The sequence below is a fragment of the Aegilops tauschii genome, chromosome 2 (assembly GCF_002575655.3).
Source record: "Aegilops tauschii subsp. strangulata cultivar AL8/78 chromosome 2, Aet v6.0, whole genome shotgun sequence".
NCBI lineage: Eukaryota > Viridiplantae > Streptophyta > Magnoliopsida > Poales > Poaceae > Aegilops > Aegilops tauschii.
Window position 1 is genome coordinate 123956938 of NC_053036.3, and position 26232 is coordinate 123983169.

Sequence of the window (26232 nt, forward strand, 5' to 3'; positions counted from 1 at the left end):
CTGTCAGAGTTGGCCATGGTAGAGGGAAGGGGACAGGAAGGGGAGGAGACGAAGAGTGGAAGCAGTCGAGAGTGTGGACTTTGATTAGAGTTTCGGCCGTTGGTAGGGTATTTATGGGGCCATGGTGGGCCACAATGGGCTGTATCCGATGTGGCGAACGCGTGTAGCCTCCTCATGTCTGCCCCAGATATGTGGGTGCCAGACAGCCCGATGGTTGGGCTATGCCAGTTCCTACAGGCGGCCAGTCTAAAAATTCGGAGAGGATAATAAAGCCAGAAATCCAGCAGTATTTACAAAGTGCACAATTTTTAGACGATAGCAACTTTGCTAATTTATTGAAGTGTTATTCATCACAGGATTGTAATCAAAGACTTACCCGGGTATATCATCGTTCCTACTCTCAAATTATGTGTACTGCTGTCAACATTTGACTACTACAGTATATAAAACAAGCCAAATCAAGCAATATTTACACCCTTCAAGTGCTAAAAAGAGCGAAATATTTTAACAGCATCACACTGCAATAATCAACCCACAACGGCGGATAACATACTGATATCCTGACAATATTTACATGCGTGGACACATACTTGCAGTGAACACACCCAATAAAAGCTGTACATTTTTTTCTGGGATATTTTCTCCCAAGGACTGTTCCTAGCATATTTTAGAGATATATATGTACACCACTGAATGCTGAAACTACCATGGCTAGAACTAGCAAACCATTTTTGAGAACAGATCATCTAGAGCTGAGTACAAGGGTTGCGCAGCTCTGGGCTTCTCCACCCTCCCAAACAGGATATCGGTCGTGGTCACGTAGGCGTCCCCATAGAAGCGCAGATTGGTGTCTGATCTGGTTGTCACGACATTTCCTTCCAGAGAGACCCCAACAAAGGCACCTGTTGCAAGTTTTGAGATAAAGCTACAAATCAGAAGGATACTGAGATAGCTGTGATGAAACCTACAAGATTCTTAACAAGGAAAGCCAAACATAGGACATTGAATTTAATTGTAAAGACTTCCTCTGGCTAATGAGAAGAGAGCATGTGTTTCTACGTAAAATAAAAACTCCTTAAAAATAAGATTGTAAAATAGCTTCAAAACTATTACTTTACATGCCGCAATAAACACTTTCAAACTTGACAAATAACTTCAGAGAGCAAACTCAGTGCGATGTCTAAAAACTTAAATTTGTTTTTTTACTTGATAAACACTGTTAAAATTGTGCTGATTTCTACCCATTTCAGTCATTTCTAATATCAAGCACATCTGAAACAACAGTGATAATTCTCAGACACAACTTTCTTATTACCTTTGCTGCAGCTATAAGTGTAGCATATCCCAGAACCTTTTTCACTTGCTCGAACATCTGCTTCAAGGGCTCTGCCAATTGGTCCTGCTGCCGCACTCAATCCTGCCCCAAGAGAAAGATGCATGCGGCTGCTGAATGCCTTGACAGCTTTAAGATCATGAAGTACAATTATAAAGTCTGTTAATTCTCCTCCAATCTGGAAAACACAAAGAAATGTCATTATCATGGTGAGATAATCTTAAGTAATGACATAGTGTAGTTCAGTGTCCAAATAATAAGAGCGCTTCAACATAAACTTGTCTCTGATATCATGCTAATCTCATAAGCAAACAGGACATGCTGCTTAATGCATTTCATGGAAATTATTCTGTGAAGATCACAGGAATGAAATGAGTAGCATGCATGTTCTTTTTTTCTGGTGAACGTCCCAAGAATTATATCACCAGCAGATAAGCTTAGGCGTTGCATGTGGATTCAGAGAGAAGATTTTACTGGAGAAATACCTGCACTCCCCATCCCAATCCAACAGATAAAATCGCTGATGGCGCAGACCATGATCCATCTGACCGGCGAGCAACTACAAGACCAGTGCCCATTTTGTACGTAAGAACTGCACCTGCTTTGGCCACTGTGAGCACAGCAAGCCCTTTTGCTCCCTTGAGGATAGATGATGGGATTGACTTCTCAGGATTTAATCTAGAAACCTACACATACCAAAAAAGAAACGCTTCTGAGCTCTGGAATGCAAGTATATATCAGTTGGGTACAAAATTAAACATACCTGGCAATATTTCCTCAGTGTGTTTGTTGCCTTGTATATTTCATACTCCATTGATAGTCCAACAGGCAAATTCAACCAGCTCCTCGTACTTGTCCAATCCATGACGTCATGTTTGGCAGGCTGCATGGCATTGCTGTTGTAGTTGATCAATAAGGCCTGGAGTGGATCAAGTCGGTCGTAGCAAGCATCACACACTCTCTGAGGATCACGCAGTCTGAACTTCATGGGCATCAAGCATCTTCCCTTGGAACATTCTTTGCAGAATATACCTCCACAGAAGCGGCAATGGTGCCTTCCACGAGTCAGAGCTGTGAAAGGAAAGCTGCACTGCAGGCATACACTGGCAGAGCTATCCGGTAACCATTCCGGGGGATCTGCCTGCAGCACCTCCCTGTATGCACTGAACTGTAAAGCATTTGCTTCAAGTAGAGGTGGTGCACTCGGAACGCAGACAGATGAATGCAAGTCACCATCCTTGCCAGCGCCTAGAAATGATACATCTGTGCTGAAACTTTGCTGCCGTGATGCATCATCCCCAACCTTGCTTGGGCGCGAAACAATCGCAGCAAGACCACCTAGTACGGTCTTCAGATTGATAGTTGAACTAGCTTGAGCTGTAGGGAACGGATCTTCTCTTGAACCATATTCAGATGGAAAGTCTGGTTCCAGAGATGGCTCATAGAGATAGTCATGCACTGGGTATGTGTTTCCTGGAGCTAGATTGGACATAGGATCTGCCTGGCTGTGGTAGCTATCGAATTTGGAGAGGGATGAGTACGACGTCACTTCATTTGGGATCTCCATGGAATCATGTAGATACAGCACTCATGTAGGTAATAAGCAATGACACAAAAAGACCTAAAAAACAGAGATGGCAACGAAGATTAATAAGGCACAGATCCTTCAAAGTGTTTCTAGTCCATATAACATTATAACAAGCTCATTCTTTCACCCCAATTCATTCATTTTATTGTCTACTAGCAGATATAGGGATGCAGGCGGACGGCGTCCGCTTGTCCACGAAGCCAAAAACATACTAATCCTCATTGCTTTAATAACCATGATAATTCTAATTATGCTTTCGCCAACGCTCACCGACGCCGTCTGTTTGCATCCCTAAGCAGATACATCAAACTTTATAGTCTATATACACGTATTTGAGATATGGCTAAGAACTTTGAGTAGCATTCTAATTGAGCATTTTATTCAGTAGAACGCATTGCAACAGAGCCACGAACGATTCATGTAACTCTATGTGCATCATGAGTTCAAATCAAGAGGTGAAATCGCAGCTGCACTACAGCAAAACACACCCGAAGTAACTCCCCAAAAACAAGCTCTTACCCACGTATACCTATACCTAGCGTCTACGGGCAAGCAAGCAAGCAATTGGGGGGGCAATTTCTGAAACCCTAGACGAAACAGATGGGTCGATCAGCCGAAAAATTAACCCTGCCTAGCCAGTAGAACATCAATCGCGAACAAACACCACAGATGAATCAAACAATACTGCGTGATCGATCAAACGACTCGGCAAGGATAAGGTAGCTAAGCTAAATCAATCGTCTCCATCCGTCCGCCCTGACGAATCGCCCCGCCGTAGAACGCGCGAGCCACGGAGGAGAACTGAGGGGGCGGGCGGTACCGACCTATGGGCGCGCCGGATCGGCGGGGGGCGAGGATTCGGAGGCGATCGTCGCGGGAGGAAGCGTCGGGCGTGGGGGATCGGGCTGGGTTTCTTCCGTTCGCCGGCAAAGATGGACGGAAGGGGGAAGAAGTTGAAGGGAGTAGCGATGCGGGCACGCCCGCCGCACGCGGCTGCCTCATCTGTACGTTATCGGGCTCGGGCTTGGGCTGGGTCCTGGTCAATCCGGTCCGACCTGGGTGGGTGGGCAGAGCCGTGACGGATGCGGTTTGCTTTTCGGACCCGCGGGGCCCACTTCAGGCCCAGGAAGGCAGGTGACGCGGGGTGATGGGCCGGCCGGTTTTGCGCCCTCTCTGTCGTGCTGCCGTGTGACGCCGGCCGCGGCAGAAAGCGAAAGCTCGACCGCTCGAGACTGGAGCGGCGCGACGGCGTGGCTCGCCCTGGTTCTTGTCAGCGGCCGCGGCTGCGAACTGGCGGTGTGGAGGAGGGCGGGCGGCGCACGCGTCTGGGTCTCCCGTCTGCGCTCCCATCGCGTGTGAGTCCTCTACTTAGCTTGTTGCTTCGATTCCGTGGAAATCTCGCTGAAATCTTTTGGGTTAGACCGAATGACCAAATTATTTTATCGTTGGTTGTAAATTCTGTTCTCGATGGTCTCTAAATCAATCGCCCAGAACCACCGACCAGCGAGCTCTGAACGTTGTCAGTTGTCACCCACCGCTCTTGCCAAAACCAAGAAATTATTATGTCTTGGGGACTAAAAAAGAATCGGAATGGGAAGTACTCCCTATGTAAAGAAACATAAGATCGTTTAGATCACTAAGATCTTATATTTCTTTGAAGGGGAGTACTATTTATTTCTTGATTCTCTAGCTAACATCATTACTTCCTTCTTCAATAAAAATTCTCTGTTTTGGCTCGGTTTAAACCCAGAAAAGGCTTCTGCCACACGAAACCTGCTACGGTTAGGAAATGAACAAAAGGTATCAAGAGGTCCCTCGCCGTCATTTGCAATGTAATTGCCCCCTATTTGTCAAGTACTCCCTCCGTCCAGAAATACTTGTCCGAGGAATGGATGTATCTAGATGTATTTTAGTTCTAGATACAACCATTTATATCCATTTCTACGACAAGTATTTCCGGACGGAGGGAGTACCTCTCTTCCTATATAGTTTAGGGAGTTAATGTAGCCCTATCCGGTATTTTAGTCATAAGATTTATAGGAACGAAAAAATATGATTTTTTTCCTTTCATTTCATTAGGGTGCAAGGGGTTCTTTTTCCACAAGAACGAAATTACCTTTTTCAATATACTACAGGTTTTTATTTAGAAAAGACAATATTTCATACTGAAGGATTTGGATCCATAACCACGAGTTCCAGTGCACTAAGGTCTTGTAGCTCTTGGCAACGAGGCCCTATCCAATAGTATTCCTCATAGAAAATCCATTCTAAAAAAACAACTAAACAAACTTGGGGTTTGTGAGCCAAGGTAAGATTGAGGCGGAGGAGGATGGAGAGTGGTATAATTGGTTGGTGGGATGGAGGTGCTAGCTTGGCAAGATAGGAAGTTCAATGTGTATGTAGATTGGGTTTCACTGTTACCACCCTTTTCGAGATCTTATAGGATTAGCAAGATGTTCTAGTGTTAACTATAGAGAAATTTAATGAATGAAATATATCTAAGAAGAAAGGAAGCCATGTCTTTGTGAAAGTCTGAAGAAAAAGGATTTTGAATCTTCCTTTTCCTTTTTCCCTCAGAAAAATGACTCAATCAAAATCCGGTCCTAATAAATGTTAATTGCACAGAATTTTGGGAAACTTGGGAGTAAAACAAAGACTATCTTATTCATTCATTCAAATACTGTATCCATGAGAAAGTGCCAACAACACAGCATCCATCCAGTTCCCCTACCGCGACAGGACTCAACAGGAACTAAAGTTCATCACTGAATCAAGAACGGTAACAAAGGACAAGCAAAGGCATAACACGCTCCGATCTGTGCTCCATCACTGAATCAAGAACGGTAAAGCGGAGCGCTCGCCCGCCATTTATTTCTCTGGTAAGGACAAATCATTTGCCCGAGGTCTCGCCCTCAACAGCCAATGGGACAGTTTCAGCCTGCACACGACAAAGGCACAGAGAAATTAAGTCTCAAGATATGAACCGAACTGAAATTATCAAGGTGGTCAAACGCAATGTCATGGCACATACCATTTTGCGGTACTTGAGGGCGTAGAGCATTTCAAGGTACCGACGAGTCTCGCGCCTGTCGAGGTTGGAGACGTACTTCCAGAAACCATAGACACCAGAAAGGGTCATCAACCTCTCAGAGTACAGCTTCCAGGTGTACCTGCGTCAAGATCCCAGGGCATCAATCTCAGCTCAGTGCTGTTAAAAGAGTCAGAGCATGTGCATCAGATGGTAACATAGATAGGTAACAGAGAATTGCATATATACTTCTCCTCGATGCGCTGGAGTCCTCCCTGCGAGATCTTGTTCCAGTGGCTCGGGTCTTCCTTGCACTTCCCAAAGAAGTCCACGAGCAGTGCGGAGGCCTTGTCATTCTGGTAAGGATCGATGTGGTAGCCGGACACGCCGTTGACAATGATCTCAGCTGGACCACCATATGCAGTGGCGAATGTTGGAAGGCCACATGTCATGGCCTCTATCACGGTAAGACCGAAAGCCTCATAGAAAGCAGGCTGAGCACAGCAAGCCAAACATGAAAAAAGAGGTGTCAGAACTAGTAAATGTCGTGATTCAGTCATAGTGAGTTCCTAGGTTGACAGTGTCCTTCACCTGCACAAAGGCTCCCTTCATGTCGCAGATGTAGCGGTAGAGCTCACCATTGCGAACACGGTTCATCTGAGCAGAGATCCAGCGGATGTGACCAATCAGGTTGTACTGTTCAATAAGATCAAACATCTTCTTGAACTCTGCCTGCTCCTCCTTGTCCTTGGACACCTTTCCATGGTCACCACAAACAACCACTAGGTTTACCAGCTCCTGTAGGCGAGGATTCCGCCCATACATTTCTACCAGGCCAGTCATATTCTTGACACGGTCCAGCCTAGCCATCGAGAAGATGATCGGCTTCTTCTTGTCCTTCAGCACAAATCTGGAGAGGTAGTCAAGTTAGATAACCAGCATGGTAGGCAATCTGTTTTATAAGAACTCAAGAGTTATATATGATTATACTTGTGCTCAGCATTCTCAACATCACTGAAGAGTAGCTCCTCAATCTCAGTATGGAGGGAGGTAAGCCTCTTCTGCTGTTCAGTGTATGGGAAGTAGATGGACATGTCAGCACCAGGGGAGACGATGTTGAACTTGGGGTCGAAGACATCAATACCATGGACAACACGATAGAGGCCTGGCATTGTGAATGCCATGTGCGACTCGTACTGCCCTACGGTGTCCTTGCTGAAAATTGGACGATAACATTAGATCAGTTTATGCTATTTGCAAATGACCACGGCGGTGTTTCTGTGAAAGAGAGAATCTTACTTTCCGGCAATCTCTTGGAAGGTACTGGTGATGATGAAGTCAGCATGGTTCATTGCAATCAGGTCGGCTGTAAACTGGCAGGAGAAGTGGTAGTGATCCTCAAATTTCTTCCAGTAAAGGTCGGAGTTGGGGTACTTGGTTTTCTCGAGTGCATGAGCAATGGTACACTACGAGGAAATAAGAATTATGATAGGATACTACGGAGATGAGAATACATCTTGTACTGAGCAAAAGGGGATAGAATGCGTACATGAGTTACTCCCAACTTGTGCGCCAACAAACATGCTACTAGGTTGCCATCGCTGTAGTTTCCAATGATCAGGTCAGGGGTGGCCTGCAGCTCTCCGGCGATCTCGTGTGCCACATCCTGAAAGCAACAGGAAAACAAAATGATGAATTGCCATTCTAATGAAACGCTACAAAAAACCTGCTGGAAAGTGAAGTGCATACATCAGTGTAAGCTTCCAGGTAAGGCCAGACTTCAAAACGCGAGATCCATTTGCGAACAATACCATCTTCTGTTTTGAATGGCACACGCAGGATGTGGGTGTGCTCGGTGCCAAGGACCTTCTCAAGGCGCTGGCCACAGGTGGTGCCATGTGCATCAGGGAGCAACCTGGTGACCTATGTAAGGCCAAAGGCACCTTATTAGGGATCAATTAAAATAGAGAGCTCGTATTCGATCATATTGGGGGTACTAAACTTACTATTAGAATCTTTGGTGTAATGTCGAGACCTTGCTGCTTGATTCTCAGCAGCATCTCATTCTCCATAGCACGGACTTGGTCCAAAATGTAGACAATCTGTGGGTTGCCATGACATAATAAAATTGGTGATAATAAATATTTCCTGGTGTTCAGTTTATCAAGAGGAAATATGTCAAGCTGTCAAAAGTGGGGTAGAGGATTCTACCTGTCCACCAGTATCAGGGTACCCCAAGACATTGGCCTGAGCAAAGTAACCATGAGGAGAGAGGATAACAACATTGAACACCATTGGGATTGTTCCGAGGAACTTCTCCAAGGAGGATGGATCAGGGGCCTCGAGAAGGTCCAAGAGAAGGTGGATAGTCTCGCTCGCACGCTGAGCACAGTCACCCCAACCTTTCTCCAAACCAAGTTCCTGGAACCTGAAAAATTGATACGCAACGATTTTAGTTCTTTGTTGAGAGCAATAAGGGTTTCAATGATCATGTGTATGATGATTATATACAGTACCGGTGGTGGAACTCTGAGTAAGGGGTGTCAGCTGGAAGGCCTGACAGATGTGTCTCTGCCTTCCTGAGTGCACCTTGGAGTTTACTGAGACTGCGAATTCTGTCGTTCAACATCATGGTCTGAAGAAAGAAAGAAAATATTACATGCTCATCGTGATTAAACAGCAGGTGTAATAGTTCCAGTTTAAACTTTCAGTTGGCTCATAGATAGTGATCAGGCTTTTGCACTTACTTAAAGAATTTGTTCTAAAACAATTCTTTTTACTTAGAAAATGCACATATCATCAGGGCAAATGCCCAACACATTAAGTAAGATTGTATCTATATTTTCTTACAGGCTGAGTATGCTCATATGCTGCTTTTAGATATATCTAAGAGATTGACATGCTATAAACAAATGATGTAAGCCTTCAACAACAAAGATATAGTTTTTCTAGAGAACCTTCAGCAAAGATATAGTTGAATGATCCAATCTACAAAGCCAAATGATCCAATCTACAGAGCCAGACACTGGAGAGTGTAACCTACCATCCCCTTGTAGTTGTGCGCGCGAAGGAAGTTGAGCAACGGGTACATGCTCTCCTTGTCATGGAACAGCTTCGACGACAAGTGCCTGTTCAGAAACTGCACACCGTTGCCAATGGACTTCGACAGCGATGGGCGCGGGAAGGAGGCGTTGAATGGCTCAAAGTCCAGCTCAAGCACAAAGTTGTTATCGATGCTGCAATTTGAACAGAAGAAGCGTTGTATGATAAAACTAAGGTATAAGCTGGACTCTTGAATCTTAATAATTTCACAAATCACAGATACCTTCCATTCGCCAGTTGTTCCTTGAACTGCAAATACTCAGCGACGCTTAACTCCTCAACACCAAGCTCGCTCACATTGACCCTCACATACTCCCAGACACCAGGCCTTGGCCGGATGGCGAGAGCAACCCATGGAGGGATGACAATTGCCTCCTGCATGACAAACCAAAACATAGATCAAGAGCTGAACATCACAGGAATGACAGACACTGCAGTGAGTTTTGGTGGTGCAAACCTGTGCACCCCTTAGGAGATCCTCAAAGGCGGTGTCCTTCAGCTTCTCGCGCTCGGCCTCAGGGATCGCGGCATTGTACTCAGCAGTGATCTGATGGGGCTGCAGCATCCCCTTTCCTTGGTTAACAAGCCTGAACAAGTTATCGTGTAACAGCAGGTGGGTCAGATCTATCAACAAACGTTACTTGAACAAAGTGTGGTAACGATTGTATCTTATATGCAGAGATTTCTACAAACTGGCAGCCAGTCTAGCCTGCAGAAGATCAAGGACAGACCTTGAGAAGACGGCGACGAGCTCATTGGTGTGCACAGAGAGGGAATCGCCGATGCGCTCCCTCACGCTGTGGATACGGCTCAGGGCGCGCTCTCCGGCAGTCTCCCCCATTGCTATCCTCAAACCTGAACGGCAGAAACAGTCATGTAAATCTGAATAGCAGAAACAGTGAAGCCTCCTCCTAGACAACAGGGCGCTCTGTCCTAGTAGCAACGATGCATGAGCTCTACTGATAAATAGAGCCAAAGGAAGAAGAAAGGTTGGCGTGACGTGCAAGAGTGCCTAGAAGGCTGTGCTTTGGGAACCAGATCGTGGGATTAGCGTGAGATGTGTTGTAGCCGTTTCTTGCGTGGCTTGGCAAGCTAATTAAAACTGACCAAAATATGAGTGAGCACAGGAGCACGGAACTATTGCCGGGCTCTCCAGTAAAGGGCATGCAGATAATAGAAATGGATCAGGTAATTTAGTAGTGTAATACAAAGACATGCACATGATCCACAGAGCAAGTGGCTTATGTGAGATATGTGAGGAGCACTGTAACTCTTAATTACTGGCCTTGGAAAAACTTTGTTGCAAAGTTAATAGCCCCTTTAACAAGTTGCATAAAAGAGGGAGCGGAAAAACTGCTAGATTTATTTTTGCATTCCGGGAACTTCGAATATGCTCTCAGAAAACAGAAGAAAATTTCAGACTGAAGACAAGCCTGGCCTCCCCGGAGGAGGATGTCACAGGCATGCAGGATACGGACCGAGATCAGGTGACTTGCCTCTTGCAAGTCACGCTGTACCTTGCGCCCCTATATCAGCCACCCAAACAAGATCCAACGGACAATATTGAGCCAGACCAAAAATATAGCCGGGACTTGTGGTTACACAGTGGCGCCTAGTTCTCGCTTGGAATCTCACAACGTGGATGGATCAAGTCAACGTTGTAGTCTTGTACTCTTGTAGTATTGTAGAGGGACTTGCTGCTGCCGCAGCCAGCAGCCAGCCGTACCGGAGGCGAACAGGGACTCGAGGGAGAATTGCATCGGCTGGTCGTGGATGGTGTGCACAGGCGCTGCATGCACCTCAGCTTCATGTTCGTCTGCTTCTGCATGTTGTGCCCTTGCACTAGCTCCTGCAACTTCACCAACCCGAGAGCGCGCAACCTCGTCTAGTCAGGTGGACCACCTCGGCCACTGCCGCCGCCAGCACCATGGACGTAGCAGCCTCAGCGGTCGCCACGGCGAGCCCGATGGCATGACACTGCTCGTCCATCACTGCGGGTGCAAGCGCCGACCTCGCCGCGGATTGTTGCTACTCCAACCTAGGATCAAGGATAAAACTCACGCTCCATTGGCGAAGTCGTGAACTTCTTATTTTTGTCGTGTGCTTGAAAACGCCCAAGTCCCAAGCTGTTTGGTTGGTTTGGATCAATACTGTCCGTTGGATCTTATTTGGGCGGCTGATACAGGGGCGCAAGGTACAGCATGACTTGCAAGAGGCAAGTCACCTGATCTCAGTCCGCAGGATACGCAGTTCTGCACTGGATCTCTACGGTACTGCCATACGCCCATACGCCTACACCGATCCAGTGTACTAACCGGCGTAATAATCACATGGATCTCCCAGCAGTTCACCCACTCTACCATCCTAGTTCCAATTCCAGAACACAAAAGAGAAGATCTCCCTTTGTTCTAGCTACAGCAACCAAAAGAGAAGATCTCCAGGGCCCGGACCCAAGTGCATGCGTGCATGCAGGGACCAAGAAAGCCAAATTGATCGACAAGCCTGACCCAAACTTTTCTTATCAGTATATATACTCTCGAACCTAAGCTGAAGAAAGTAGAAAGAGAATTTCGCATGCAGCACCTCACTTGAATCACTGAAACTAGGCTAGCCCCACAGACCTCCGTATGGCCCCAACCGTACCCATACTATGTGCAAGTACCATGAAAAGAAGCCATGTCCAGTTACCTTGCTCCAGAGGAGGGAGGAGGGAGGGCGAGAAACAAGGAAACGTCACAGGGGAGCAGGCGGCCCGGGTTTGGTGCGCGGTGAGGGCGAGTGAGATGGCTGGGCGATGATGCCTGCGCCCCTATTTATACACGGGCGCGCGCGCCGGAGGAGCTCCCACTCTGCCAGGAGGAGGCGTGGGTCAGGTGCAGCCGCCAGCCGCTGCCAACTCCTCTCGCCGGGAGGCCGGGGAAAAGGACGCTCTCTTTTCCGTCGCTTTGCTCGGCGCCCGCACTGGTTCTTGGCAGCGTCGCATCAGTGGCCGTGGAGGCTCCGGTTTGGCTTGGAGATTAGCGCGCCCGGCCGGTTCCCGAGGCGGTGAAGACAGGTGCTCCGGCTCAGGGGAATGCACCGCGCCAAGTGTTACGCTTTGCAGGAGCGCACCGTGACAAGTGTTCGTGCTGGTGTGCCATCGGCTGCATGCGGCGCTGTGGATGTGTGGTAGCTTAGCTGTTCGCGACAAATTTTGTTGCGTACAACAGCATTTGGGTTTTCTACTTCTTTTTCCGTAAAAAGAAAACCACGTTTGTTTCTGCGCTGCACCTAAAAACCGCATTTAGAAGTTTGTGCAGCTCATGAGCGCGCGGCACCGTCGGAAACTAGCTGGCTAGCAACGCATACGGCATACGTGATTACGTAGTAGTATGTCCTGTAGCAATGAATGGCTCTCGTATGCCGCTGCCATGTCGTTTGCGGTTTAATTTCCCACCGCACTTGCCTCGCACTCGCAGAACCTGCACTTCGTGGTACTCTTTTTTAGTCGGACACTTCGTGGTACTACAACATTATCTGTATCCTGTGTGTGACTGAAGTGACTATAGCACCACGATTTTTAGATTGTCTACTACAATAAAATTTGTTCAGCTTCGATAAAGTAGGGGCGAAGACGACAGTCACGAAACCGCCACCCTACTGGGTCCCTTAAACCGTCATATATATATGATATGTCCGGCACCTCCCATAAGAGCAACTCCAACGCGGCGAGCCATTTCGTCCGCGTGCGTCCGTTTGGGTCGGCGCGAACGGACGCGCGTCCGCCTGCCGACCCATTCCCGACCCAATTTCGAGCCTCGTCTGCGTCGGCGCGGACACGAAACGGACGCGCGCGACGCCCGCCTCCTCCCCCCTGGCCCGCTAGTCGGTGGCACATTGGCCATCCTCTCCCACCCCAACAGCGAACCCTCGCCCACCTCCCCCGCGTCGCCGCCGCCACCCATCTCCGGTGCCTCTGCCATGTCGCCGCCAACGGCCGTCGCTGCCACCACCGTCTCCCCAACGCCGCCACCTCCCACGTCGCCGCCACCACCATCTCGCCGCTGGGGCACCGAAGCTTCCCACCCCCACCTCCCGACGCCAACGCGAGCAGGAAGCCGCCTCGCCGCCCCGGCCAACTCCTTCGGCCTGACGCCAGCACGCTCGTCGGACGCCGCCAGGCCAGCCACCTGGTCCAAGGGAGGCGGGCGTCTTTTCGCCGGCCGGCTTCTTCGTCGACGCCCGCAAGTTGTTCGATAGTTTGCCAAGGTACAAAATGGACTACGCCGATGAGTTCTTTTTCCACAATTTCCTTTGAGACTCTGACGATTCCTCGTCCGATAATGAGGAGGAGATCTTGGCTGCCGTGTTGGTCCATCACCACCTTAATATCCAGCGACCGTTATTCTGTGGATCCATCCCGGGGCACCTTCCGACGTTGAATCGCAACCGAGAGAGTGGTCATTTCCTTCTTTGGAAGGACTATTTTGACTCAACCAAACCGCTGTTCAACCATCAGAAATTCCGAAGGCATTTCCGTATGAGTAGGCATCTTTCCAACCGTATTAGAGAGGGGGTAGTCGGATACGATGACTATTTCGAGTGCAAATAGGATGTCGTTGGAAAGATTGGCTCCTCATCTTATCAGAAATGCAATGCAGCCGTCCGGATGCTTGCATACGGAGTGCCGGTGATCTCATTGATGAGTACATCCGTATGAGCGAGTCTACATGTATAGACTCCATGTACAAGTTCTGCAAGGCTGTGATTGCTGTGTTTGGCCCTGGGTACTTGAGAGAGCCGACTGCTGAAGATACATCCCGCTTGTTGGCGATGAATGCCAGCAGAGGCTTCCTAGGGATGCTTGGCAGCATAGACTACATGCACTGGGAGTGGAAGAACTTCCCTTCTGCTTGGCAAGGGCAGTATAAGGGCCATGCCAGGGCTTGCACTGTCATACTTGAGGCAGTGGCCTCACAAGATCTCTGGATCTGGCACTCTTTCTTTGGCATGGCCGGATCACACAATGATATCAACGTGCTTCAACGCTTGCCGGTGTTTGCTAGGATTGCCGAAGGCAACAGCCCACCGGTGAATGTTACCATCAACGGTCACAACTATGACAAAGGATACTACTTAGGTGACGGTATCTATCCTCAGTGGACCACTATTGTGAAGACAATCCACTTTCATTCCGCTCCGCTCCCCCCCTACACCCCACCCTGCTCCTCCTTAACAATCTTAGCCTTCTCCAACATGGCCGGCGGTCGGATACTTTGGATCCATTGACTGGGAACTCGTCCCATGCGGGGATGAGGAGGAGTTAGCCGGCCGACCGACTCTCTGCCGCTTCCAGGAGGAAATCCGAGACACGGCGTCAGAGTCGCTCCGGCGGGAATCCATTGCGTTCGCGCAAGTGGGGCTTGAATCCGGTGGTGTCGACGGCTTGAGACGCGTGACCATGGCGGAACCAAAGGCTGCGAGCATCTGGTGGAGGGATTGTCGGGGTTACGATCCTGACGATGAGTACTAGGGGTACGAATAAGGGGCGGAACCTAGCTACGGCGCAGGTATAACACTCGGTGTTTAACAAGTTCGTGCCCCTCTCGGCGGAGGTAACAACCCTACGTCTTGTGCCCAGGGGCTTGGTTTTGATTTGATGGGTGTGATTACAAAGATTGCTCGACCCTAGCTCGGGAGGTGGAGTGCGGCTTATATAGTGTGCGTCGCAGCCTCATGTCCTCCATGTTGCTAGGGCACTTAATGACATTGATTGTGTCAGTTACAGGTGTTATGAGCTTCTACTACAGTAGTTACAGGTAACGGTAGTCCTGACTCTGCCTTAAGGGCGACTTAGGATTCCTCGACCGTTGCATCCCCCATGTCGTCCCTTCACCTCTTGAGTCCGAGTGGTGGTTGGTTCAGCCGAGTGACGGGTGGTCATCCGAGTGTTGTCGAGCTGTTCGAGTGGACTCCTTGATAAGTGCATCTGAATGTTGGTATGGTCCAGGGACCTACCAATGGTGGTGATGGGCCCCATGTGGGTCCCATATGATGGGTCCTTGACCCTACCTGTAATAGGTGACCTCATCATTAGCCCCCGAATCGGTTGAGGTTTCGTAGGATTGATGAACTGATCCTTCGGTTAAGTTCGAGTGCTGCTGGAGCACTCGGAATATGTTTCCGAGTCGTGGTATGCCGCTCCTTGGACGAAACACAACGGATTCTGGACTACTAGTTTACCCAGATGACCGGGTACTTTTGATCGCCGAGAAAAACCCGATGGCATTCATTTGTCTCTCGGAAGAGATAGACTTGAGGCCCGAGTGAGAGCATGCCATTATAACTCGAGTGGCGACGCTGGTGCGTGGTACGATTCTCTGGAGAGATGCCATTCCTTATCCTAGGGGAACGCTAGCGCAGGCCTTCTACGAGTCCAGGTTTACGAGTCATGCGCCTTGGAGCCTACTGAAAGGGACAAGTGAACCCTCGGAGGGGCGTCAAGCTCGTCTCATAGCAATCCTGAAGAGGACTTCAGTCGGGTGTTTAGCGTGGCCGAGTGCACGGGTCCCCATCGAGGATGGTCAGTCGGACTGACATGCGTCCTTTAGGAAAGGAATCGTGAGTAATCAATCGGATTGATTTGCTCCAGAAATCACGGGATTTGAATTTGTGTGTGCGTGCGCAAAAGCGGTAACGACGTGCGTTAGTGGGGAAAGTGGGGCGCGGTTCCTCGATTTTCGCGCACGAAATCCGCCATGTGTCGCGCCTGCTCTGCGTGATGCCCTGTTGCGCCGCTGATCCGGAGATCTGTGGTGCGAGATCCGGCTTGCGATTTGCTCTGTGATATAAAAGGTTTGGAGATTGAGGCCAGGACCTCAGATCCCCTTTCTTTTTCTCCGGCTCCTCCGCTTCCCCTCTGCACTCAAGCGCTTAGAGCCCCCACAACAATGGCGAGAGACTCCACGGCCAAGGCGGAGAAGGCGAAGAAGCCGGGAAAGCCACCTCTTCCAGCTCCGGTGCGGCGACTAGAGGCGTAGAGGGGGATTGGATCCCGTCGCGCGTCTCGGCTCGGCGGTTGGAGGAGCTTGTGGAGGAGCATCTCATCTCGCGGGACGGGTGGCGTCCCCCGGGCGCGGGGGAGGTTGAGCCAGCGTCGCATGAGGATGAGCGCATCCTGCTGGTCACCCACATCGAGTGGGGCTTCTCCATGCCTCCCCATCCCTTCTTCCGAGCTTTTCTTGATTACTTCAGGGAGCAGCTCCATCATCTTCCTCCCAATGCCATCATCTACCTCTCGGCCTTCATCTCTCTTTGCGAAAACTTCCTTGGCTGCCATCCCCATTGGGGCCTCTTCAAGCATATCTTCACCTGTCGGTCGATGACTATTAAGAAGGACTCATCGACCGGTGAGAAGACCAACGTCACCCGGCTATGCGAGGGCCTGGGCATCCAGGTCCGTGGGGGGAGATCCTTCCCGAAGATGAGCTTCCCCGACTCCGTCAAAGGGAGGCAGGGAACTTGATGTCCCCGGCGCCAGCAGTCAGTCGGGCCTTCCGCCGTACTCGTCGGAGAGGGTAAGAGCTCTTGCGCCTCTTTCTGTGAACAAGGAGGAGAAAACAGACATCAGAATTTTGTCCATCGCCTTGGTTGGAGTTGTGAACGCTGGTGTCAATGGCATGGATCTGCTCGAGGCCTTCTTCACTCGGCGCATCCAGCCGCTGCAGGCCAGGGCCCACCCGATGTGGCTGTATGAGGGACCGAGTGACCATACCCGAGTGCACCCCGAGGAGCTCGCCGAGAAGGACATGTGGGCCAAGATCAAGGCCATCACCTGCGCCCGAGACAACCCACAGGGAACTCAGTTGGTGCCGACCATCCTCAAGGACTTGTTGCATGTTAAGGCAATCATCTTCCGCTCAATCGGCCTCTCAATGTGTTGCTCTATGTGTGCTTGATTCCGGTGCTATGATTTTCTTGTCTTTCAGTACTTTCAGAAGATGGTCTCCGCGATCCCGGTGGTCGACCGGTCACCCGAAGACGTGATGAGTGACACTGAGCAGCGGTACTCGGAGGATTCTAACGACGATGATGAAAGTGACAATGAGGAGGAAAGCGACGAGGAGGAGAGCTCCGAAGAGGGAGAGGAGGCGGTGTCCTCGCCATCCTATGAGGCCCCCAAGGAACCTCGCTCCAAGGAACTGCACGATCTGAGTGGTAAGATGGGTGGGGCTCAGCAGCCGATTGCCTTAGGGCGGACGGCTCGTAGCTCGAAACGCTCACGCGCAGAAACGGAGAGTTCGGCCAAGAAGCGACCCAAGCAGGTCGCATCCAAGCCCCAGAAGGCTGCGGTGCCTCGAATTCGGGTGACAGTGCCCTTGGCCTCCACGTAAGTATTCTTGTTAGTTTGGTCTTTATTGGTTCATCGACTCGGCTAACAACTGAGTGCTATTTGATCCTTGTAGCAACGACACCTCGACGACATCAGCAGACCCGCAAGCTCACAAGCAGAACCAAGGTGACGCCGACGCGGCTGATGCTGCCACTTCCAAGGGTATCTTCTTGTCGACTAGTCATGGTGGTCGAATACCTTCCGACTGTTCTTTGCTTACTTTTCTAGTTTGTGTATTCATGCAGCTCCGCCTGAGATCATCCAGTTCGACGACGAGGAGAGGCCCGACCTGTCTAATCTAGGGGCTGGCAAGGAAAAGGTGTCGAGTGCCGACGTGGTCATGCAGGAGGTCTCCCCATGCCGAGTGGATCGCACTTCCCCGGCGAAGGTCGCCGCGAAGGCCACGGGGCCGAGTCCTCTGGCCCAAGGCGGCTCAGCGTCTGGGACTGCAATGGTCCCAGCTACGAGGTCTACTTTGGCTCCTCCGAGCAGGCTGCCGCACAGCCATCGTGGTTCCGGCTCCAAGGCTTGCATCAGCGTCTCCATCGGCCCTTGCTACTGCTATCTCCCTGCACCGCGTCCCGAAGGACCAAGTGGGGGCGAGCAAGGGGCCCTAATTCAGATGGGATTGATGTGCCATCGGCTGAAAGATGCCTACGATGCCAGCGAGGCGCTGCAGACCAACGTCCGAGTAAGTACCATTGTGAGTAGAATTTTCAACCTCATTTGCCAAATTTCTGTTCCTTTTTCCACGGTGGGGTTTCTGTAAGTGGGTTTGCGCAGGGCACACCCACTAGGTGCTTTCTTTGGTCCAGTGGGGGCACGCTGAGTGCACTCACTGGGTGTACTCCCCGAGGCTCATGTTGACTGGAAGCAGTCGACGGGAGTCTTAGAACTTACTTTTTTGTTGTTATCGCTTTCACTCGGGCTTAGCTGGGGCGTTTCCAAGTGCTAGCGGCCCAGTGGGGGCACGCCGAGTGCACCCACTGGGTGTAGTCCCCGAGGCTGCTACTGACTGGATGCAGACAATGGTAGTCTTAGAACTTTGGTATTTTTTCCCTGGGGCTGATTACCATTTTTTAGCTCAACACGAGTCCCTTTCCGGTGGGGGTACGCTGAGTGCACCCACTGGGTGTAGTCCTCGAGACTGCTGTCGATTGCGGGCAATCGGCGGCGGTCTTTAGAACTGTCGTGTGACACTCGGGGTGCTTGGCAACACTCGTATTCTGGTGAGACAATAGGTGGGATCTCCTTCATTGCTGACTCAAAGGTCAGCTGAATGGAGGTAGATCAGTGTGTTGTTGTCCTCTATCTTCATTGTCGACTCGGTGGTCAGCTGAATGGAGGTAGACCGGTGTGTTGTTGTCCTCTATCTTCTTCATTGCCGACTCGATGGGTAAAGGGTACTTGAGGATTTGGTACTGGTCCAGCTTGTTCCTCCGGGGGCGTTCCCAGTCGCCATCCGAGTGGTAACATATTGGGACTTCGTTCTTACTTTCATGCATTCTGACTGACTATCTCTTGTGTGGTGCAGAGAGCCTGCGAGCTGGGATCTCACTGTGCTTCCTTGGAGAAGGAGGTGGTATCCCTTCGGTTGGACTTGGACGCGGAGAAGCACAAGAGAAGAAGGCCTTAGGAGGTAAGACATTTCTTCTGACTAGTCATTGCATGTTGTTTTTTTCTCTTTCATCCGAGTCATTCCACTCCGACATATGTTCGTAGAAAGAACACCCAACTCGTAAAGAGGCTTAGGACTTCTATTTCTTTAGAAACCATGAAGCAAGCCCTTGAGAATAAAGACAAGGAGCTGGCGATGGCCCAGAAGGAAGCCAAGACCAAGACCAAACTTGTTGACGAGAAGCTGGCGTCAGTCAGCAAGCTGGAGAAGGAGATCGAGACCCTCAAAGCTGCAGCCGCGGCTAAAGGCGAGTCGGCCGAGTGGGAGAAGAAGTGCACAGGTCAAGCCGCTGTCTTTGAGCAAGAGAAGCAAACTCTGGAGGAGAAGGTCACACAACTCACTGAGAAGAAGAATGCCCTGGAGGGATACATTGAGGAATTCTGCACGGAGATGAGCGAGAAGCTTGTTGGTAAGTTTCTTTGTTATCCGAATGGAATTCTTGTGCTGTTATGATTTCCTCGATCACTCATTCAGGAATGGTTTCCTCTTCACAGACACTGCTACAACGTGGAGCTGGAGATGGAGAGGATCGAGAGGGATCTGAACCCCTCAAGGTCACTCGTTGCCGAAAAAGCGGCTCTTGTTGTCCTGCGACTGGAAGACCATCTGGACAATGTCTTGGGTTACATCACTCGGGTGAGGGGCGCTGTAAGCCGGATTGAGAAGGAGCTTCAGCCTGGCGAGAAGACCCAGACTGATTTGGAGTCAATCATGACACGGCTGAATGAGATTCCTGCTCGAGTGCAAGCTTGGAAGAAGTCGGCTGCCCGGAGCAGTGCTGATGTGGCCCTGTCGCTTGTCCGAGTCCACTGCAAGGACGTCAACGAGGAGAAGATAAAGAACCTCCGTGTGGTCAACACCAAGAAGCTAAAATTTGAAGACTTCATGGAGACGTTCGTTGAAGTCGCCCCGCGCATCGCCGACGGAATCGATCTGGAGACCTTCGTCGAGCCAGCCAGCCGCCAGGAGGATGCCTGAGAAACTCCTTAAATTTTCCCTGGAATGTTGGGTGGTTGATGTAACCGCATACTTTGGCGAGCCTTGAGCTTGTTTTACTTTTGCTTGAAACATTTGAACTGATCGAACCTTCTGATTTGGGAACCTTTGAGTTCTTATTTGTTGTTGCGTTTTGCTTAGGCGGAAGCTGGTCCACGGCTAAGTCTGTGAGTGTGGAGCTGATCCTCACTCGGATTGTGGTTTAACTTAGGCGAAAGCTGGTCTGCTGTTAAGCCCCCGAGTGTGGAGCTGATCCTCACTCGGATTGTATTTTAACTTAGGCGAAAGCTGATCCGCGGCTAAGACCCTGAGTGTGGAGCTGATCCTCACTCGGATTGTATTTTAACTTAGGCAAAATCTGGCCTGCGGCTAAGCCCCTGAGTGTGGAGCTGATCCTCACTCGGATTGTATTTTAACTTAGGCGAAAGTTGGTCTGCGGCTAAGCCCCAGAGTGTGGAGCTGATCCGCACTCGAATTGTATTTGAGTTTATGCAAAAGCTGGTTTGCTACTAAGCCGGTTCACCCACTGGGGGTGTATTAGTTTCCGAATGTAGTTAGTCACCTGAGTGAAAAAACGTCTCTAGGCCGAACTAGATGATATACAGGAAAAGTAAGACTTTTATTCATATAAATTCATTCAGAAAACTATTACAAAGGAGAAATTTATTCTACGTGTAGAACTTGCGGAGCAGGTCCGCGTTCCAAGCTCTGGGCTCTTCCATGTCTTTACTGAAGTTGTAGAGCCTGTAGGCTCCGTTGTGCAGGACTTTCGATATGGCGAATGGCCCTTCCCATGCAGGCACCAGCTTGTGAGGTCTCTGTTGATCCACTCAGAGAACCAGATCCCCTTCGTGAAAAGCACGCCCTATGATGTGTCTATCGTGGTAGCGATGCAGGTATTGCTGGTATAACGTTGACCTGATGAGCACCAACTCACGCTCCTCCTCTAAGAGGTCGAGGCCATCTTGCCTTGCTTCTTCAGCTTTGGCTTCTAAGTACAAATCAACTCGGGGTGAGTTGTGAAGAAGATCACTCCTCGGCAGGACCGCTTCTGACCCATACACCATGAAGAATGAGGTCTGATTCATGGACCAGTTGGGGGTCATCCGCAAGCCCCAGAGGACTGATGGCAGCTCGGTGACCCAAGCCCCCGTCGCTTGCTTCAAATCGCGCATGAGGCGAGGCTTCAACCCTTGGAGTATCAGCCCATTCTCTCGTTCCGCCTGTCCGTTCGACTGCGGGTGCGCCGCGCCACGGAGGCATAATTGACCCGAGTGCCTTGGGAATATCAGAACTCGCGGAACTCATCTGAGTCAAAGTTAGACCCATTGTCGGTGATGATGCTGTGGGGGACTCCAAACCTGAAGATTATTTCTCTGATGAATTGAACGACAGTTGCCGAGTCCAGCTTCTTTACGGGCTTCGCTTCAATCCACTTGGTGAACTTGTCGACTGCCACTAACAGGTGCGTAAAACCACTTGCCCCGGTCCAGAGAGGGCCAATCATATCGAGCCCCCACACGACGAACGGCCAAGTGAGGGGGATTGTCTTCAGAGCGGACGCCGGTTTGTGTGACTGATTTGAGTAGAATTGGCACCCGACGCATTGATCCACTATGTCTTGGGGGGCCTCATTGGCACGGGCCCAATAGAACCTGGCTCTGAACGCCTTGGCAACCACCGTCCAAGAGGACGCATGGCGTCCACAGGTTCCTAAGTGAATCTCCTGCAGAATCTGCTACCCTTCTTCTGGTAATATGCAGCGCTGAGTGACTCTGGTAGTGCTTTTCTTATAGAGCTGATCCCCCATGACAGTGAATGCTTTGGATCGACGGATGATCTGACGGGCCTCAGCTTCATCTTCTGGGAGTTCTTGCCTGAGCATGTAAGCCAAATAAGGTTCGGTCCACTCAGGAGTGATAACAAGGATCTCTTGGACCAGGTCAATCACCGCAGGGACGTTCACTTCAGTCAGATTTGAAGGACCGACTGGTTGCGGGGGTTCCTCCACAAAAGGGTCTTCCTTGATTGTGGGAGAGTGTAGGTGCTCCAGGAACACATTCTTGGGGACGGCCTTCCGAGTGGAACCCAACTTTGCTAGATCATCAGCCCCTTGATTCTTGAGCTGTGGCACGTGATGGAGCTCCAATCCTTCAAACTGTTTCTCTAGCTTTCTAACAACATTGCAATATCCTGTCATTGCTGGACTAGGGATATCCCACTCCTTCATAACTTGGTTCACCACTAGGTTCGAGTCACCGTAGACCATCAGTCGACGAATTCCCAGAGAAATTCCCATCTGCAGCCCATATAAAAGGGCTTCATACTCGGCTTCATTGTTGGAGGAGTGGAAATGGATTTGAAGTACGTAGCTGAGTCGGTCACCCTTGTGGGACACCAAGACCACTCCGGCTCCGGAGCCGTGGAGCATCTTGGAGTGGTCAAAAAAACATCGTCCAGTGCTTAGGAGGACTTGGGACGGGTTGCTCTTGTTCGATCCACTCAGCAAGGAAATCCACTAGAGCTTGCGACTTGATAGCTTTCTTTGCTTCGAGTTTGATATCCAATGTAAGGAGCTCGATGGCCCACTTCGCCACTCGACCTGTAGAATCTCTATTGTTCATGATCTCAGACAGAGGGGTGTCACTTATCACCGTGACCGAGTGTTCTTGAAAGTAATGTGCCACCTTCTTCACAGTCAGGTAGATCCCGTATACTAACTTTTGGTAATGCGGGTACCTTTGCTTAGAGGGGTCAGAACTTCAGAGATATAGTAGACTGGTCATTGGAGTTTAAAGGTTTTGCCTTGTTCTTCCCGCTCCAAAGTGAGCACAGTGCTAACAACCTGGCTCGTGGCCGCAATGTATAAGAGCAAGGGCTCTTTGCTGCTCGAGGCAGCTAGCACCGCTGGGTGGAGAGCAGGGCCTTGAGTTCCTGGAACGCGGCCTGCGCTCCGGGAGTCCACTCGAACATGTCAAACTTCTTCATCAATCAGTAAAGCGGCAGGGCTTTTTCATCGAGTCTAGAGATAAACCTACTTAGGGCCACCAGGCAGCCCGTGAGGCGTTGCACGTCATGGAGACGCTCTGGTTGTTTCATATATTTTCTCAGGATTGACATCGATCCCGCATTCGGAAACGAGGAAACTGAGTAATTTGCCCGCGGGTACGCAGATGTGCACTTGGCCGGATTAAGCTTGATGCCGAAAACACGCAAGTTCACGAAGGTCTCGGCGAGGTCAGTCAGGAGGTCGAAACCTTTCCTAGACTTGACCACGATGTCATCCATATAGGCCTCCATATTCCGACTTATCTGCTTCTGTAAACACTTCTGGATCATTCGCTGGAACGTTGCTCCAGCATTTTTCAACCCGAAAGGCATGGTAATATAATAGAAGCACCCGAATGGGGTGATGAACACAGTCTTTATTTCATCAGGACCATACATTCGGATTTGGTGGTACCCGGAATGCACATCCAAAAATGATAGCCACTCACACCCGGCAATAGAATCTACTATTTGATCTATGCGAGGTAGAGGGAAATGATCCTTCGGGCAGGCCCGATTGATGTGCTTGAAGTCAATGCACCTTCAGAGAGAATTATTTTTCTTCGGCACCATGACGACATTGGCGAGCCACTCGGAGTGGTACACATCTCGGATGAACTCGGCGGCTAAGAGCTGCGCGATCTCCTCGCCAATCGCCTTGCGCTTCTCTGTGGAAGATCGCTGAAGGTGCTCTTTGATAGGCTTCATCTTTGAGTCGACACCGAGTCTACGCTCAGCCAGTTCCCGGCATGTCGGAAGGCTTCCATGCGAAGATGCCCCAGTTCTCATGGAGGAACTGGATGAGCTCGCCTTCCTATTTGCTGTCAAGGGTGGTGGAGATGTTGGTAGGGGTGACATTCGGATCATCTTGATGAATGTGCCCTGGTTTCGTCTCTCCGGCCGACTGGAAAGCGGATTCCACAGCCGGCTTCTTGGACTTCAACAGATCACTCGAATCCACAATCTTCTTGTATTCGTCCAGCTCGGCCAACGCCATTTGCTCGTCAGCGATCCGGGAGCCCTTCTGGAGGCACTCCTCGGCTAGCTTCTGATTGCCCGTGATAGTGATCACACCATTCGGCCCTGGCATCCTAAGTTTGAGATACACGTAACATGGACGGGCCATGAAACGTGCGTAGGCAGGCCTACCCAGGATGGCGTGGTAAGCACTCCGGAAGTCTACCACTTCAAAAGTCAGTCGCTCCTTCATGAAGGTTTTCTCTCCGCCGAATACGACGTCGAGAGCGATCTGGCCGAGTGACTTGGCCTTCTTCCCGGGGATTACCCTGTGGAACTGCATATTGCTATTGCTGAGTCGGGACATCAAAATGCCCATTGCCTCCAGTGTGTCGGCATAGATGATGTTGAGCCTGCTGCCGCCGTCCATTAGGACTTTGCGCAATCGAACTCCCTCAACGGCTAGGTCAACCACTAAAGCCTTCTGCCCGGGAGTCGGTATGTCGGCTGGGTGGTCCGACTAATCGAAGGTCACTGGTATCTTGGCCCAGTCGAGGTATTTGGTGACAGTTGGAACCGCCATGTTGATCTCTCGGTTTATAACCTTGAGGCGACTCATGCTCTCGACGTCGGCGAAGATCATCAAGACTTTTTCGACGTTGGGGTACCCGGAAGCACCCTTGCTTCCATCGTCATCTTCCTCCTTGTCCGCAGAGGAATCTTGTCGCACCTCTTGCTTCAGGAGTCAGCACTCCCAAGTGGTGTGCTTGGGAAAAATCAAATTGCCCTCCTCGTCTTTCTTCGTATGGATTTGGCAGGGTTGATCAAGAACGTCACTCTTCTGGGTGACCTGCTTCTTCCCCTTCCAGTATTTCTTCTGCTTTTGGGAGCCTTTGCTTTTGCCTTGGCTGGCTAGGGCCCCAGCCTCAACACTCCCTCCAGCCTCAGCTTTCCAATTGTGCTTCTTGCCCTTGTTATTGTTCGACTGATGAGCGTCGCCTGCTCGGCTTTTGTCGCTTCTCAGTCGGTCTTCCTCTTCACCATTGGCGTACCAATTGGCTATCTACATAGCCCGACTGAGAGTCGGGGTCTCAGTTCGGCCGAACTTCATGTTCAGCTCTTGGTATCGGACTCCAGCCTTGAAGACGCAGATCGCCTGGTGCTTAGTGACATTTTCCACCATGTTGTGTATGGTGGTCGACTGCTGAATGTACTCCCGAAGAGTCTCGTTTTGCCGCTGCACGCAGTGCTGCAACTCGGCCAAACCACCCGGTCGCTTGTAGGTGCCTTCAAAGGTCTTGATGAACACTCTCGCCAAATCATCCCAGCGGTATATGCTACCAGGCGGGAGCTGCGTTAGCCATGCCCGAGTGGATCCTTCGAGCATTAGCGGCAAGTGTTTCATGGTGTCGCGGGATATCCACGGCCACCTATGGGACCGGGCGGCCCCTTGCTGGTTCGGCGGGGGGACGTCGCGTTGCACAAAGAGCAGATCAGCGCACGGCAGCACGGTAGAAAGCACACGAGCAATTTACCTAGGTTCGGGCTGCCGTGAGGCGTAAGACCCTACTCCTGCTTTGGTGGATTGATGATGGAATGGATGTGGTGGTGCGTAGTACACTTTGCCCGGCAAGGAATGCCTCGGAGCTGTAGCGACTAAGCGCGTATAGTGGCTTGGGTTTGTCAACTTTCCAACCCCTAACCCCTCCTATGAGTGCCATGGGCCTCCTTTTATAGATTAAGGGGTCACCACAGTGGCAAAGTGGTCATTATCCATTGATATGATAGCAAACGCTATCATACCTAACTCTGCGGGCTGACAGGGTGCATTAAATGCACTGCTTAGTGTCACATCACTAGTTGCCCGGCAAGGCCTGTCGGGCTATCTCGCCAGCTCCGCATCTGTTCTCTTGACATGTCGCAGGACGGGTGTCATCTATGAGTTTCTTATGTAGGAGATGGCTGCCATGTGGTGAATGGCTACCACTTAATCATCTTGCGGCTTGACACCGCACTAATTGATGACGTGGGTCGTGCTGGAGTGGTTGGCGGGGTGGTTCAGCCCCCGCGAGCCCCGGCAGGCTCTGTCGGGGAGTCTTGGTCGCTTGGTTCTAGTGGTGGCCTCGCCCCT

The 26232-nt window shown here is 50.4% G+C and overlaps 4 protein-coding genes and 1 long non-coding RNA gene across 5 annotated transcripts; 2 read left to right on the forward strand and 3 right to left on the reverse strand.

Moving 5' to 3' along the window:
• Positions 1-502: 502 nt before the first annotated feature.
• LOC109744620 (uncharacterized) lies at positions 503-3932 on the reverse strand. Its single transcript, XM_020303772.4, has 5 exons — positions 3746-3932; positions 2097-2954; positions 1819-2019; positions 1316-1511; positions 503-902 (listed from the first exon to the last, which is right to left on the reverse strand). Exons 2-5 carry the CDS (start codon positions 2898-2900, stop codon positions 718-720), a joined length of 1386 nt encoding a protein of 461 aa, XP_020159361.1. The 5' UTR covers positions 2901-2954; positions 3746-3932; the 3' UTR covers positions 503-717.
• Positions 3933-4076: 144 nt separating this feature from the next.
• LOC141020570 (uncharacterized) lies at positions 4077-10363 on the forward strand. The gene is made up of 2 exons (XR_006669614.2): positions 4077-4276; positions 9731-10363. It is a non-coding gene; the product is annotated as an uncharacterized lncRNA (long non-coding RNA).
• LOC109744619 (sucrose synthase 2) lies at positions 5567-9900 on the reverse strand. Its single transcript, XM_020303771.3, has 15 exons — positions 9783-9900; positions 9509-9638; positions 9275-9426; positions 8993-9185; positions 8466-8584; positions 8161-8377; positions 7956-8051; positions 7699-7872; positions 7499-7615; positions 7249-7415; positions 6940-7164; positions 6541-6859; positions 6199-6443; positions 5953-6091; positions 5567-5859 (listed from the first exon to the last, which is right to left on the reverse strand). Exons 1-15 carry the CDS (start codon positions 9890-9892, stop codon positions 5812-5814), a joined length of 2451 nt encoding a protein of 816 aa, XP_020159360.1. The 5' UTR covers positions 9893-9900; the 3' UTR covers positions 5567-5811.
• A 7132-nt stretch (positions 10364-17495) lies between the features above and the next one.
• On the forward strand, positions 17496-20201 carry LOC120973634 (uncharacterized). The gene is made up of 4 exons (XM_073508208.1): positions 17496-17584; positions 17668-18113; positions 18957-19061; positions 19192-20201. Exons 2-4 carry the CDS (start codon positions 17780-17782, stop codon positions 19551-19553), a joined length of 801 nt encoding a protein of 266 aa, XP_073364309.1. The 5' UTR covers positions 17496-17584; positions 17668-17779; the 3' UTR covers positions 19554-20201.
• Positions 20202-23958: 3757 nt separating this feature from the next.
• Positions 23959-24531, reverse strand: LOC109744633 (uncharacterized). The gene has a single exon (XM_020303792.1). It carries the CDS (start codon positions 24529-24531, stop codon positions 23959-23961), a length of 573 nt encoding a protein of 190 aa, XP_020159381.1.
• Positions 24532-26232: the final 1701 nt, after the last annotated feature.

What these genes read in the sequence shown, in the direction of transcription:
- LOC109744619 (XM_020303771.3), bottom strand. Translation starts at nt 9,892, where the DNA reads ATGGGGGAGACTGCCGGAGAGCGCGCCCTGAGCCGTATCCACAGCGTG. An exon ending in TACTCAGAGTTCCACCACCG is followed by an intron (nt 8,378 to 8,465) that starts GTACTGTATATA and finishes TCAATTTTTCAG; the next exon opens with GTTCCAGGAACTTGGTTTGG. An exon ending in CTCCAGCGCATCGAGGAGAA is followed by an intron (nt 6,092 to 6,198) that starts GTATATATGCAA and finishes ATCTTGACGCAG; the next exon opens with GTACACCTGGAAGCTGTACT.
- LOC109744633 (XM_020303792.1), bottom strand. Translation starts at nt 24,531, where the DNA reads ATGGACGGCGGCAGCAGGCTCAACATCATCTATGCCGACACACTGGAG.
- LOC120973634 (XM_073508208.1), top strand. Translation starts at nt 17,780, where the DNA reads ATGCCGAGTGGATCGCACTTCCCCGGCGAAGGTCGCCGCGAAGGCCAC. An exon ending in CGCTGCAGACCAACGTCCGA is followed by an intron (nt 18,114 to 18,956) that starts GTAAGTACCATT and finishes TGTGTGGTGCAG; the next exon opens with AGAGCCTGCGAGCTGGGATC. An exon ending in AGAGAAGAAGGCCTTAGGAG is followed by an intron (nt 19,062 to 19,191) that starts GTAAGACATTTC and finishes CTATTTCTTTAG; the next exon opens with AAACCATGAAGCAAGCCCTT.
- LOC109744620 (XM_020303772.4), bottom strand. Translation starts at nt 2,900, where the DNA reads ATGGAGATCCCAAATGAAGTGACGTCGTACTCATCCCTCTCCAAATTC. An exon ending in CACTGAGGAAATATTGCCAG is followed by an intron (nt 2,020 to 2,096) that starts GTATGTTTAATT and finishes TGGTATGTGTAG; the next exon opens with GTTTCTAGATTAAATCCTGA. An exon ending in CACTTATAGCTGCAGCAAAG is followed by an intron (nt 903 to 1,315) that starts GTAATAAGAAAG and finishes AACTTGCAACAG; the next exon opens with GTGCCTTTGTTGGGGTCTCT.